This window comes from Pinus tabuliformis, chromosome 3_1, assembly GCF_031772625.1.
Source record: "Pinus tabuliformis cultivar Carrire ecotype Pingquan chromosome 3_1, CPIR1, whole genome shotgun sequence".
Lineage (NCBI taxonomy): Eukaryota > Viridiplantae > Streptophyta > Pinopsida > Pinales > Pinaceae > Pinus > Pinus tabuliformis.
The window spans coordinates 873,897,231-873,912,957 of NC_142301.1; the positions used below are offsets into that span (position 1 = coordinate 873,897,231).

The window sequence follows — 15,727 nt, forward strand, 5'->3', positions numbered from 1 at the left end:
GGGTCAAACAGGCCAGTTCTTTAACTACCTAGTCACTCACCATGGCTGTAGGCCTCCGCATGAGATTCCTTCTCCAGCCTATTCTCTCACTGCTTTGCATGTCAACTACAACGTTTTCATGAGGGCATGAAACAGGGTAAGCAGGGGGGTGTGTGGAGTACTAAAAAGGTATGTTTTAATGATCATTTCAATGGCTTTTCAGTGGGACTTGTGAATCTTTTACATCATGAATGTGAAAAACAATAGAGAATTATGATAAAATATGTGGAATTAGTATGCAAGACTTAACCGCTGATAGTTGTCATTCTCTTGTGCAAAAAAGGGTAAAAACGAGGAGCTGTTGTTCCAAAGAAAAAGACAAGAACAGGGTAACTATTGTCCCTTTGACGAAGGACCGAATGCAAACGAGGCTAAGCAGGTTGAAGCAAACCGGTCCGGAAAAGGAGGAGAAGGCACCAGCTCGGCGGAGGAGATAAGAAGTGATTAAGGATTAACAGTTTGGCGAATCCCTCAGAATCTTCGATCCTGAGGGATCGCTGCTTTATTTATCTTACTGCTTAGACATCTCCGCCGTTACCCTTATATAAAGGGACGGCACTGTTAGTTTTGGGGGACGATGCTTTTATGTAACTTTTTGTTAAAGATTGAACTTTGATCATCGAGTCTCGTTGAACTTGGCTCATTGTACTTTCTGTTTCATGCATTAATATACACTTGGTGATTATCTTATCTCTGCGTCTGGATTAACTTAAAGCGGTGTACCCTTAAGGCTAAGGGCCCGGCCTCGGAGGACACTTGCTTCTATATCACTACGATTTGATTTCTGCGTGGTTTGCTTATCGTCATTAGTTGGTAATCTGATATGCTTTATAAGTTATATCATATGCTCTGTTAAGATTCGTTCATTAAGGTTCTTTACATTGACTCTGCATTAGATCATCAATACTTTCAGAGTTGATTCAATATTATTAGACTTAATTGAACATTGTTATCATTTTGTTACGGAGCTTTTATGTTGTGTATTTGTGTTAAGGAAATTATCTGAAAGATGTGTTCTTTATGATTCAGGATTCATGCTGTTCCATTTTGAAACACAGTTGTAATTCCTATTGATGATTGGTGTTAAATCAGATTACTTTTCCAGAGTGTTGTGTGTGTATGATTTCCACATGCTGTTCCATAATTAGTAATTAATGTTGTTCCATTAGTTGGTTGCGTGATTTGCTTGGAGAATGAAAGATTGGAGTTTTGATTACAATGAGTGCATTTGAGTTGATAGGATAAAGTTTGATTATTGCTCGCGAGGTTTAGTTATACGATTGTTGTTCCATTTCAGAATTGTTGTTCCATTTTAAGCATTGTTGTTCCATTCTAGATTTGTTGTTCAATTTCCTATTTGTCGTTCCATTTTTATCTGTTGTTTCATTTACTCGCATTTGGTGTGAGAGACGATCTGTGGCTGTAGTGAGCCTCGGCATTTACTGCCTCGCTCCCAGACCCGTGGTCCATGCTCTAATTTCCTTTCCATCAGTTTCCAAAGGGATGGGCTATTGCTGTCGAACCCTTGACTGATAAAGTTGCCTAGCTTTAAGAGTGTGTGCTTTAGTCATTTGAAGTAACTTAGTCATAGACAAGCATCAGTTTACTCTTGTATTTTTGTAGAACGTTGTACTACTAGCATTACTCTGACAAATAGCCTCAGATTGAGTCACTCTTTGAAATAACCAAACACTCCCGGATTGACATATTAATGTGAGGTAATTAGAGGTGAAAGAGACCCTTTTTATAGCTCTACAACTTCGTTGACTATAATTTATGTACTATAACTTCCTTGACTTTAGTCCTAATCCAGGTGGATGTTGGTGGCCACCTGCCTATCCCACTTGGACCCCTACCACTATCTCTTTCAGTTTTTCAGTTTCCTTAATTGTAGCACAATTTACTATTTTTGGTAGTTTTTTGGGTCCTGAACTTCCGGAGCCGTTTTGAGGCAATTGTTATGGAAATCGCGTCGATCGCTATAGTCCTCAGAGCGATCTTTCCAACGAGGTATCATACGCGTCAAACAGAGATAATATGACCAAGTTACAACCCTAGGAAGTTGGTTGCCCAACTAACCCCAACGGGGCCCATAAACTCTTGGTGTTACATCTCCTCGGGTTAAGGTTTTGGTTGTTTAGGGTTTTCTCTTATTGTTCAATAATAAAAAAGCCCTTGAGCCTCATTATAACTCAGTTCAGAGGCATGTAGTCGCCACATCTCTTCTCAGAGATAAGCTACCATCACCCAAGCTAGTCTTATTTCCATTCTGTTTGTAAGCATATTTCAGTGGTTGATATTAATGAAATGAAGTGTTATTTCTATTGCATCTCTGTATTTATGGTTATATCTGTAATTTGTTGTGTTCCTGTTTAAATCCGAATCAAGTCCATACAAACTTGTTAACTACTACCTCTTTGGGTCGACTTCACTAGGGTATATGTAATGGTTTTTGTGTGTACATTGAGCCGACATGTCTAGTAGGAGAAGTCGACTTGAGATTGAAGGCAAATTTGCTTGAGGCCGACTTTGATGATGGAGGAGATAACATGCCTCAAACAATTTTCTTTTTTTAATACAATGATCCCAAGTAGGGTTTACCTAGTTAAATTTGATTTTGACTCAAGAAAATCCCAGAGCACATAATAAGTGCTTTGACCTATTGACCATTGACCCAAGCATGAAACCCATGCTTTAATAAGTCAATTTAATAATAATAGTAATAAGATTTCTTTTGACAAATATATTAAATCGTGACTCGTACAATTATGAAGACCAATACTAGTTACATTCTTCAACACTCCCTCTTAACGAGGGAGGTATTCATAATTACATATATATGAAGGTTTATGGAAGATCTCAAAATGAAATGGACTACGAAGAGTTCTAACACACTCAATGTTGCGGACTAGATACCTGACCAGGGTATTCTATTCAGGTGGGACTAAGATGGACCTCAAGCTTTCAGCCAGTCTAGGTACCATCAATCTTACTTGCTAACCATCAACCCAGGGATCTAAGTGTGTATCCAAGGTCGGAGCTCCATGACCAACGCCATCCTCACTCTTCGGGATCTAGATATCATGAACATAAGTCGGCCAGATGTCCTCCCAAGCATCCACCATTAGATGCTTCATCTCTCCCTAAACTAAATATATCCATTTGTCCAAGCATGCTTCAAAGTGTTCAAACTTCTTATGGAGAGATTTACCTGTACAAACACAACCCCAATTAGTAATAAACTTTCAAATATACATACAAGTAAACGCAAACTTTCGGGGTCTTCAATCATTTTGATATTGCTTGTATCATCATGCTATGAAATACCTCTTGTCAGAAGCTTCTTTTTTTTTCAGGAGCACCAAATACAGCCTCAGTACTTAAGTCTTTTTATTTTTTCAAAGCCAACAATAGTACTTTCATTCATTCTTCAGCTTCATTCTTTTTATTCTTGTCATGCTATGCCCTCCCTCTCAACTGGGGAGATACACTTTTTCTTTTCCTTCATCCAAGCTCCCTCTCAATGCAACAACTTACTTCCTTTATAACATAGGAGAGACTTACAATCTTTCAAGGCTTCATTTCTTTCTCAAGGTCATCTTGATCATCATCATTCTTATAGCTTCCTTCATCATGCTCATCCTCAACATCTTGAAGATCACGTACTTGTAAAACTTTAATAGCAAGTACAACCAAAATACAAATATATATGGGAGCATGAAGTTAACTATATCAAAATCATATCAATATAATGGAAGCATCAAAACAATTAAACTTAAGACATTGGATACCTAAACCTAGTTAGGTTCATAGTTAGCAGGAGACTCATCTTTTTACATTCTAGACTTCAACTTCTTGCTAGGGTTTTGGTCATAAGCCCTAGACTTCAATTACAATATACTTTCAAGATAGATTTTGCTATGGTTTTTGTTATAAACCCTAGATACATTGATAATCAAGTTAGTAAATCTTACTAGCATATGCATATCTAAGGTTTCATCATTGAAACTTATATCAATACTTAGGTAAACCCTAGAAACAGACATCAATAGACACACAACAATCTTGATCAAGCTAGGGTTTCGATTAAGCGGAAGAATACATTTAGAGTTTCATTCCAAGGGTATTGCTTATAAACCCTAATTCACCAAACCCTAAGAATCTAGGGTTTTGACTTATTAGCAGCAAACCCTAACTTATCACAGTCTTAATGATCTAAGGTTTCGATATAAGGACAACAACAACAAACCCTAAAAGTCTAGGACTTTGTTATATCAATATCAAACCCTAAACATTACAAGAATTGGTTCTTTACTAACAACCCTAAGAGGACTAGGGTTTCAACAATATTGTTAACATATCTTAAGCAAGGATTTCAGTGCGCAAACCCTAAGTAGATAAGGGTTTCATCGACATACCCTTAGGTTAGGGTTTTACATTGAACCCTAAAGGTTAGGGTTTCATAAACAAAATAGCAAAAGATAATATGATGAAGATAAATTCAATCTAATGATTAATCACCCTATCAAGGATCATTATGATCCAAAAATCCTAGACATTGACCCCAACTTGTAATATGAAGAAGAATTATAAATCTTTATACATACCTTGAGTTACACTTTATACAAACCTAGTATGTTTTCCTTAACAAAAAAGGGCTCCCTCTTAAGTATGATAGCATCTTCATTTGTCAAATTGTACTTTCAAGTCATCATTCTTGATATGTCCCTGCAATATTTCTTATCAAGTATGACCAAAACATGCAAGTACAATAGTGCGATGATTATCTAGAATCTAAAGAGAGTTTCTAAGGTTTTGAGTTACAAAATCTTCACACCTTTACTATTGCCAAGAATCGTTATAGATCATGAACTATCTATAAACCTTAGACAAATGTGAAATAGAGTTTTTAAACAAACGAATGAGGATTTCATATATATACTATGTTTTACAATCCTAGATATTAACAACTTTTTAATACAATGAGTATTTTCCAACATATGCAACTAAACATTTCATACATTAAGATTACATACCTTCATCCTTGAAGTTCTATTGAGCTTGATGCCTTTTCTTGCAAACTTGAAAAACATATATTAAATGACTAAAAACACAAAGAGTAATATCAATACTTACTTGATTTAGATGAGGACTTCAAGTTGTTCCAAAATGTTGGATGTTTTTCTTGACTGTAGTACAGGCTTCCACAAATGAGCTGCTACCGTTCTTCAAATATATTCCTCTTCACACGGATATAGATTGGTTGTTTTTGCTTGCTCAATTATAGGCTATGCTCAAAGATCTTCATTCACTTTGCTAGATACTTATCTCTGTGGTATGCGAGCTTCCCTGTCGCACTTATCTTTGTGACATGCGAGCTTCTCTGTGGCACTTATCTCTATGGTATGTGAGCTTCTATGTGGCACTCATCACCACTCATCTCAGTGGTATGTGAGCTTCTATGTGGCACTTATCTCTATGGTATGCGAGTTTCTCTGACTCATTGTCTTTGTGGGAAAGTGAAGGACTGTGGCACTTATCTCTATGGTATGCGAGTTTCTCTGACTCATTATCTCTGTGGGAAAGTGAAGGACTGTGGCACTTAGGCCCCTCTATTGCAAACTTTGATTATAAACTAACATTGACTATCTCTCTCCCCCTTGTCTAGTTTTGACTTGGCAAAACATTGAGGTCAAAGATTGATGTTTTGATTGAATATTCTGATGTACATTTTGAAGAACGAAATTCTCTCTCATAAGGAAAGATTTGTTGGGTTTTGCCATGGCCGCTGGCCTAATTTTTGGGGTCTCTTGTCCTATTGTTTACTGTGATCTTTACTACTGCTCTAGTATTATGGTTGAAATTTTTCATGTATAACTACATGATGATTGGAATGCTATAAAGAAGTCAAATTGTATCATTAGAAGTAGTTATCAAATTGAAAAATTGTACTAGTTTGGATTGCACTAGAAACTCAATAGAGGGTAAACCTCCAATCAAAATAGCTTTCCCTAGAAGAGACTAAATTTATTCCAAAACACTTTAGAGATACAAAAGAAGCAACATTGAGATGCAAGAGGCATTTGAGAATATATCTCCAAAAAGAGTACCATAGAAACAATGTAGGCTAACCAACTTATAATGGCCAATAGCCCAAGTACATTGAGGATCAACTATTGACAATCATAGCATTTTAACCCAGAATCATAAGAATTCAGGTGTAGATTTATGCAAATTCTGGGTTAAAGAGTATGAAGTACAGTTAGCATAGATTTTTTTCATCATCGAAGAAATATCCAGGCAAATCAACCTGAAGGGATCACATCCTACATGCTTATTAGCAAAAACTAACCCTAAGAGCAACGAGGAGAATTGACCCCGTGACCTCCCATTGACAAGGTGCTTTAGCAACAGGAACTCAACCAATTGGGCTTAACCCTCGAGACTAAGCGAGAATAGTTGTTAGAGACTACAACCTTGCTAATTGTTTTCTTGTGGAAATGTTTCCTGGGATTTATTTTACTTGAAAATACACCATATATCATTATAAAATATAAATCAATACAAATGTAAATCAAGGTTGTCAAATCCTCTTCTAACTTGACTTTTTCTTGTATTTTTTTTTATATTTTTTCGCTTCTAATTTTTTATTGGGCGACTAAAATATCTTCTAGATGCTTCTAGATGCCTCTCAAGTTATAAGAAAGAGGCTTTTTTTTAGTGGAGCAGCCTAATGTTCAAGCCTATGGCCCTAGTGTTGATATGCAGTTCATGGTAATGTTTGAGTAGAAGTGACATTCTCCTTTATTTTTCATTTTCATCCTTTTACTTAAATTTTTAACATTACCATGAAATGACTCCAGATGTTTGAGAGTGGTTTCGCCCTCATTGGATTTCATATGGAGAAAGCAAAATTTTAGATCTCACTCAAAATCCATCAGACTTATATGTTTTTCAGGATTTCAAGATTGAGGGGATTGCAATGTTTCCATTGGATTTTGTCATGTACTAGGGTATGGAACTTGTATTTAATCAAGAGAACCAAGCCTTTTATGCAGGGGAGACTCCCAATAATCAAAAGCACGTAGGGTACTAGGGTATGGAACTTGTATTTAATCAAGAGCACTAAAGTCGTTCGACTATGTAGGAGGAGACTCCCAATCAAGCACGAGACAAGAAATTAGAAATTTCTCGTGGCTGATTTTGGATATTGCTATTTTCATTATGTGATCATTCATGAGCAAATGTGCTGTAAATTTAGAGACTTATAGTTTATGCATTGACAATTGACAATTTAATCATAATGTTATAAGTTAGAATGTATCATATATGCTTTATGATTGCACATATTTCTTAAATGTCCTATAATATATATATATATATATATATATATATATATATATATATTGTGCTTCCCCGTTTCCAAAATTTGGGGGGGTCACATTTCGTACTCGTGCCCGTTTCAAAAACTCGTACCCGTTTCCCTGTTTCGTGCAACTTAGGCTGTCACACGTGGCCTAAGCTTGTCAATAACAAGAAAGGAATATTTATATTTCGAATAAAAGTCAAAATGAACTTACATCCATCTATGGTAACATATCTAGCACGAAAAAGCCATAAGGGTTAGCTCGAATCTTAGCTGCTCTCATGTTATGTCCACAGAGGTCCCAGGATCAAATTGCTTCATGTTGTTTGGGGTTACCAGCTACCTATGCAGCTGTCGGTCGATCTGTCTTCATCCAGAGATTCAGGGGAAGAATGGGAGAGCTCCAAGAGGGCTGGCCTGTTACCAGCACCCCCATTCTTCACTTAGGTGTGGGAGAGTGAGGTGAGATTATTACCTCACCCTCAGACACCTAAATGAATAATGGGGGTGCTGGTAACAGGCCAGCAATATAGCATGAAATGGTTTATTTAAAAGTAAAAATCCTCAGATACAAAGGAACACAGGTTTACCCATTTATTCCTGAAATCATGCCAAAACAATAGGATGATGTTTTAAACACTCCCAGACTGCAGTGATTGAAACAATCTCAGAATGGAACCCAGAGGATGTGAATGCCTTTCTAAATATTAAATAACAATAGCCACTTGAACAACCTTCATTTTGGCATTCGTTACTACATAGAATGCATCTTATGTGTCAACAATCATGTAATTGTCAAAATCGTTGAAATGTTCAGAAGATAGAAAAAAATACACAATTATGTGAGCCAAAGGAAAAAAAAAAAAAAAAAACACGAAAACAAGTTCCAGTCTTCTTAGCAATAGCTGGGAAGTTTGAGCAGCGCCTTGTGCAGTGCCAGAGCAATAAAGCAATGCCCCAGAAACTGTTTTGAGAATTTATAGAGTACATAGACCAAAACTACAATTTAGAGCAACAAGAATCCAGCTGTGTGCACCAGCAAACAATCTAGTTTTCAGAAAAATGTAATACTTGCTTAATGGCATTTTGAGTCTAATTAATTTGATGGAAGAAAAAAGATAATGTTGTATGGTCACACTTGTATCCATTTTGAGTAAAATTCCCTGAATCTGTATCTGAGGAATAAAATTGCATCACCTGATATTGAAAAAGTGGCTTCACACAACTTGACTTGCAGGACTCCTCAATGCATGCTTTAGGATCAACAGGTTCTATGTCTGACCTGAAATCCAATTGCACAAGCCCAGTACCAAATCATTAACATAACACACTTTCAAGAAAACATTTAGGAAAATATAATTCACTTTGTCAGCAAATAAACAATGGATTGAAGACATTCAAACTAATAATCAAAAGACAAGCATCCGTTGATGTAGACCAAGTTTCAGACTCATACATCAAATTTGTATTGTCTTGACTCTTGACTCTTTACATGGAAAGAGTAAAAAGGGCCTGTAACTCACGGAGAGAAAATCCTACCATGAAAGAAAAGAATAGAAATAACAAAATATGCATCTACAGCATACAACATACTATGTTTGAACCAGATGATAGATCACAACATATTATGAATCAGACACAAACCAGATGATAGATCACAACATATTATGAATCAGACACGAACCAGATGATAGATCACAACATATTATGAATCAGACATCATTTTCTGGATCTGATAATATATTTGATGAGACCTTTTTTTTAAATATGCATAGGGTTCAAATCTGGGGCAAACCAGAGAAGTTCCAACGTTTAGAACGTTTATATTTTCAAGAAAAAATTCGGAAACTTGGCCCTTTTCGGAAATGAATTACATTTTTGGAGACCCATTATGGAGATTTGTTCATGGTTCAAAATTTATTAGATTCCAAGACCATGAAATTTTGGTCTGTTTTTAGCACTTTATTTTCAGCAGGTTGGTCATGTTTCTGAGTACCCAGTATGGCAAAAAGCATCAATGATCAATGGCAAATTTCAAGTCATTCTGAAAATTTGATTTTCCAGGGTCCAAATCCACTGTCAGCTTCTAAAGGGTTCTTGGCGGGTCCCACATGAAATGCACTTATAGGGTTCTTGGCGGGTCCCACGTGAAATGCACTTATAGGGTTCTTGGCGTGTCCCACATGAAATGCACTTACTATATTTGGAGAGCCTAAGACACATAAGCCTTTAGATTTCCTTCTGACTTTAACTTGGGGTGCACATGTGGAGGAAGCTTCCTCACACTTTTTGTGGATTTCCTGATTGATATTATTGGCCTTGATGAGCTCCCCTCCACTCGAGCCTTTACCTGTAATTTTATAGTCCTTTAACTTCATTTGGCTTGAGTTTATGGTGGGCTAATAATTATGGTAAATCTGGTCTTTGGAGGAGATACTATACTTAGAACCAGAGCACACCACATAAGGAACCTTCCTAAGCAAATAAGTGGGCCTCATTCTTGTTACTTGTGGCCTAGAGAGGTGCACCCTACTTTGAATGGTTATTGCTTTGTTAGATGGTAGCCCACCATTCTCTTTTTGACGTGTCCACCATTCTATTTTAGCTTTGGAATGCTATTTAGTATTTACTGCCTCACATGCATACCAAATGTAAAACTCGTTTAATCCTAAAATGCACTACCTATTATTACCTCAAATAGTGCAGCCTACTTGAACCTTTGAATTTTTTTCTTCAGTCCCTCGCATACTTAACACTTGTGAAGTGCTTTTATGGAGCTATTATTGGAGTGGGAATATGCTATTTACAAGTACTTCGCTTATTCTAGGAAGAGGGCAAGTTCATGAAGGCTATATGAAGATCATTCATCGCATATTTTTAGATGCAGGTGTTCATAGTATTTCAACAGTTTCTATCTGAGGTAATTGAGCCTATTCTCGGTTACGTCCTGCTGCCCTTGTGCTAACAGTTGGGCGATTTGTTGGTGCCCTTCGGATTAGCTGCTGCTGCCCTCTTGACAGCTCATTTAAGATGCCAAAAGGGTTCTCTTGCTCTTCCTTGTCTTCCATGACTGAGCTGTGGGCACCCCTTTTCTTCCGCAGTGTAACGTTCTCCCTGTCTTCCGGAAACATCCAGGGTTCATATCTTCACAAGCTGGCAGAATGCACAGTTCTAATACCATTGTATTGTCCCCATGGAAAATTTTGCCCTTAGGGTTATTGGAGCATAAGACAATATTGTACATATCACCACATTTCTTTTCAATTCAACAGAGATAGCACAACAATGTAAACAAGTAGATGATCTTCAACAATACCAACAGTACACGTCAAATTACAATTCCCACAGATTCACTTCCCAGGGCTGTTACACTAGCAGAGTGTGCTGTACAGAACTCAACAATTAAGAAACAATAGCACTCTTTTTACATGGATCACAATACAAATTAACCTAGCAGCAACACAACTAACTAGCTTACTAGCCCTTCCCGTCACTGCTCAGCTTGCCTTCACAACTCTGCTGCCCTGCTGCTCTGTTATCATCAAAGAGCCGTGACGAACCCTGTTGTTGTCCCAAAATGGCAAGCTGCTTGCCCTATCCCCTTTTTCCAGCTAGGCCTTCACTTCGTTGCCTCAAGTGTGCTTCAGTGAGGAGCCACTGCCACTACAAAACCCTTAGACGTGGCCCGCAACCACAGAATAAACCTTCACTGCTAGAACAACTCGGAGAAACGGCCTCAAAGGCCCCCGCTGCCTCAGGTAGGAAGCTTCGCTGCCTTGAATGACTTCGTTTGCCACAGAGAAATCACTTTCAAAAGGGTCGCTGCCACAGACCACGGTATTAGCCCTCAAATAATCTCGTTGTTACAGGGAACCTCCTCCGCCTGTCTTGGATGAGGGTTGTTTTGCTGTCAGCATACTCTGGCTGCCACAAAAAGGGCTCACTTCTGCCTCGTCACTACCGTGGAATTGTCTTACACAAACCTCAGTGCCACAGAATTGCTCCTTAGACTAATCAATCCACAGAAGTCCTCCCTTAGATTGAAGTCCTCCCTTAGATTGCTAAAATTAGATGAAGATGCTTCAGAAAATTATGCCAAACATAATAGAGAGAAGGGATTGGCTAGGGTGAAATCTTTCACCACCGAAACCAATTAAAAAGAAAGGGGTCTTAAATCTTTCTAAGAGTCTAAGCTCACACAACAAAAGGGTTTTAAAACTCTCCATGGGGTCCACCGAAACCAATTAGAAAGAAAGGGGTCTTAAATCTTTCTAAGAGTCTAAGCTCACACAACAAAGGGGTCTTAAAACTCTCCACGGGGTCTTAAAACTCTCCAAGAGTCTTAGTTCACAAAACAGAAATATCAATTAGAGAGAAAGGGGTCTTAAATTTTTCTAAGAGTTTCAGCTCACACAACAAAAAGGGGTCTTAAAACTCTCCAAGAGTCTTAAGCTCATAAAACAGAAATATTCACAAATTATGATGAGAAAAATGATTTTCTTTTAGATTCTTTTTTGGGTTTCTTCTCATCATGTTAATTTGAATGGCTAATAAGTTTTCTCTATTTTCTTTCTAATTTGGTTTGTTTTCACAAATTTTCTTCCAATTACACCAATTTACCCATGTTACCCACATTGAATAATCAGTTTCCCTTTTATAACTGACTATAGTCCATGGAATTAGATAAGCTATTTCATCCTCCATGGAATGAGATAATCTATTTCATCCTCCATTAGGCACTTTAGGTAGAAGAGGACATCACAGTTTCCTTCAAATTCCATTGAATGATTTTGTTATTAAATATGTTTCATTTGGTGCTTGTTCAATTAGATTAGCAAAATTAAGTAGAAGAGGACATCACAGTTTCCTTCAAATTCCATTGAATGATTTTGTTATTAAATAAGTTTCATTTGGTAGCTTGTTCAATTAGATTGGCAAAATTTTCAGAAAAATAAGTTGTGTATCTTGTAATTGAGAGCCCTTCACAATGAAAAAAAAAACCTACCTCCCTTGATCCCAATAAAGTAGCCATTGCATGAGAAACTGAGAAACTGAACTAGGACAAATTATTCAACCTATGAACTACAGATCTGATCCCCGGAGGAACTAATCACTCTCTCTAATAATTAGGAGCTAAGTCTCTCACACACATATATCCCTTGTGTTTTGTTTTGGGGTCAATGTGTCCCTTATTGGACACTTTTATGTGTATACCCATGAGAGATATCAAAAATTAGAAGTACAGAAAATATGTATATAGACTATAGAGTTTCATTTTTTTTTAAATTACAAAATGTTTGATACAACTAGTCACTTTATTTAACATAGAAAATTAGAGTATTCAAGAATGAAGTTGGAAACATAAAGTGCAGTTTTTCATCATGTCATTTGATGTAATCAAACTAAAATGTGTTACATAAGTATTGAGATTATGGGTAGGAATACCAATGAAAAATATAAAATTGGGTAGACACTAAATATAACCAATGTTTTTTTTCTTGAACTAGTTGTCTTACTATATCATGGGTTATATATATATAGATATATATAATCTTAGGTGGTTGGGGAATGAATCATTGTTATCCTCCCCACCAAGGTTCAATTCTCGCAAGTGACATGTGGGCCTTATATTAAGTACATTGTTGTAGCAGATTCAAAACCTTGTTGTTGTATGGCCTTGAGTCTTGAAGAATATCTTACCCTTGTCTACTAGCTGGAAATTTAAATGCCTTGTTATATGGAATATATATATATATTAAAAATTACAAATACAAAAATTTGTATATAGACAATAGAAATCCAATTTTTCAATAATTTACAAAATATTGAGACCATTAGTCACTTCATTAAACACTCAAGAAATTAGAGTATTCAAGAATGAAGTTTGAACCACAAAGTGTTTTTCCTTCATTGAGTCATTTGATGTCATTAAAATCAAAATGTATTACATAGATACTGATACTATGAGTGGGAATGCCAATGGAAAAATATAAAATTTGGTAGATACAAGACACTGATATTTTCTTTCTCGAGCTTGATGTCCTATTATAGGATGGGGTATTTATAGCACTGGGAACTCCATTGCAGCAGATGGAGCAGTAACAGAAGTAGATAGAGTTGGAGGAAAAGCAGCAACACAATATTGACATTCTTCCTTATCCTTTGACCTTTACCAGCGCCTTTAATGATTGAGCCATGATTTTTATGATATGAATAATGAAGAATGTTGATATGAATAATGAAGAATGCTGCTATCAGAAAAATGACAAATCTAAAAAGTTAAAATGCCTTCAAATCTCCTAGAATCCCTTCAAATCTGATCTTTTATCTTCACCTCCACAAAGTTAGAGCACTTTCTTGTTGCTGAAAGTGAAAAAAAGGGGGGAGGAAATGCCTTTTCTGGCTTATATTTTGGCCCCTTGCGTATCTGACACCTTGGGACACCCTAGGGCGCACACACATTAAAAAACAGGATAGGTGTCAAACTCATGTTTTAACATGTGACATGTCCAACACATGGGTATGGACACGCAGGCTTTGGAACATGTTGTGTTTCTTGGATTGGCTCACCACTCAATATGATTCCAGCTCAATTTAGGTAACTAGTTCTTCATCTTAGCTCCAAATCTATTAAGCACTCAAAAAAAATAAAAAATTTAAAAAAATTGCTTGAAAAATCGAAAATTAAAATATATCTACACTAATGTGTATTGACCTATTTTTAACATTAAACACTAACTAAACTAAGATAGACACAAAATGATCTTCCCCATCCAAGCACCACACTTATCTTAGTGCAATAAACCAATACTCATAATAATCAAGGTTCATATCTGAGCCTCACAAAATTTTAGATCTCCGTGTTCTATTTCTTATGTGACCATCTTCCAACATGGTTCGTTAATGCAAACCAATCTATATGTGTTATTTGGAAGTGCTCCATGAAACGCTGTTAGAGTTGGACAGCACAGAGTGGACTTCATTCGGAAATCCCCATGTCTCGGGGTTCACCGTTTCAAGCTCACTTTAGTAATATGTATGTCAAAGTCATCCTTTTGAAACCCATGCCATTATACTAAGACAAACCTTCACAATCAGAATAGTCTATCACCCTCAATAATGAACCAACGCCCCCATTGGCCGATCTAAATGACATTGAGAAATCTGCAACCTAGATTCTAATCGAGGTGCTTTGAATTAGGGTATTCGCACGCCTACCAAATTGGTTTACACTTGTGCCTGGGACTAATTCAAAAACTTAAATCACCGTTAAAGAAAAAGAGTTGCAGACCGCTTAAACACAAACAAATAAAAAAGGGAGTAATTAAAAAAAACAGCAGAGGACGAATAAACAGGGTACACGAGACTGCCGATGCTGTTTATAATCTGATACGGTTACTCACATGATTGATGAAGTGGAGGAGTTGTGCGCCCAAAGTGGTCCGTCCAGGCTCGGCGCCTTCAAACACAACAAATAGGCATCCAGTCAGTATAGACCGAGAGAGAGTCTTTGGCAAACTTTTTATCTCTAAGCTTTCCCTTGTTTTTCTTAAAAAGCGTCAATGTGCAGATATTCACCATTTGCGTTAATGGTGGAATTTACATACTCGGTTATCCTCGGTTTGGGTTGTCATCGTATATTCTTTTCGAGTAATGATTGGGAATTTGTGTTTGTTTTTATTGTGCTGAAAGCGTTTTTGTTTTTGAGATAGGGATTCATAAGGTTTATTCACTACGAAATTATTATTTGCATAGTCGATCCCCACTTTTCATCATTCAGTATTGGTTGTTTGTACCCTATCATATTAGATAACATTAGTTCTTCCCTATGCTTGTGTGGAAATTGCATTAAGGTGAGTTGTAATAAGTTGAGCTGTAATGGTATATTTTATTTTTTTAGTTTATATGTTATAAAAAAAAATTGTAGGTATGGAAAATATTAAAAATGGAAATTTTTCTTAAAGTTTAGAAATTTTGGTGAATTTTATTAATCTCTAGTATGCAAACTATAAAATGTTTGGTAGCATCTTTGTAACAATATTCATATATCTAATTAGCGTCTATAAATATTGGTGATTTTTAAGGTAAAACAATTTTATTAAAATATGGGCAAATATCTTCTTCTTTTTTTCGAAAAAGCTTGGAAAAGTAGCCCACCTACGAATATTAGCCCCTAAAATTTTCCTTGTTTATACAGAATTAGTATCATGCATAATTTACATTGCATTGGTATTAAATTAAATGAATCTCTTTAAATCAATAGCCTTTGCAAGCATTATGTTAATTTGTTGGGAGAAATTATTGGTAATTATATGTCAATGA

General features: G+C 36.4%; 1 protein-coding gene across 2 annotated transcripts in view; it reads right to left on the reverse strand.

Annotated features, from left to right (window-relative positions):
* The window catches only part of LOC149190362 (cytochrome b-c1 complex subunit 6-1, mitochondrial-like), a 41,001-nt gene extending 25,899 nt beyond the window's left edge, over nucleotides 1-15,102 (reverse strand). The window contains exons 1-3 of one of the 2 annotated variants that reach the window (XM_089412128.1): nucleotides 15,013-15,102; nucleotides 14,809-14,864; nucleotides 8,603-8,687 (exon numbers count right to left, since the gene is read on the reverse strand). In XM_089412128.1, the coding sequence (XP_089268254.1) occupies nucleotides 8,603-8,687; nucleotides 14,809-14,864; nucleotides 15,013-15,039 (168 nt within the window). In that variant the 5' untranslated portion in view covers nucleotides 15,040-15,102. Of the gene's footprint in view, nucleotides 1-8,602; nucleotides 8,688-14,808; nucleotides 14,865-14,983 lie in introns of both variants that reach the window. The other variant, XM_089412130.1, reaches the window with a different exon arrangement.
* Between the last annotated feature and the right edge of the window lie 625 nt (nucleotides 15,103-15,727).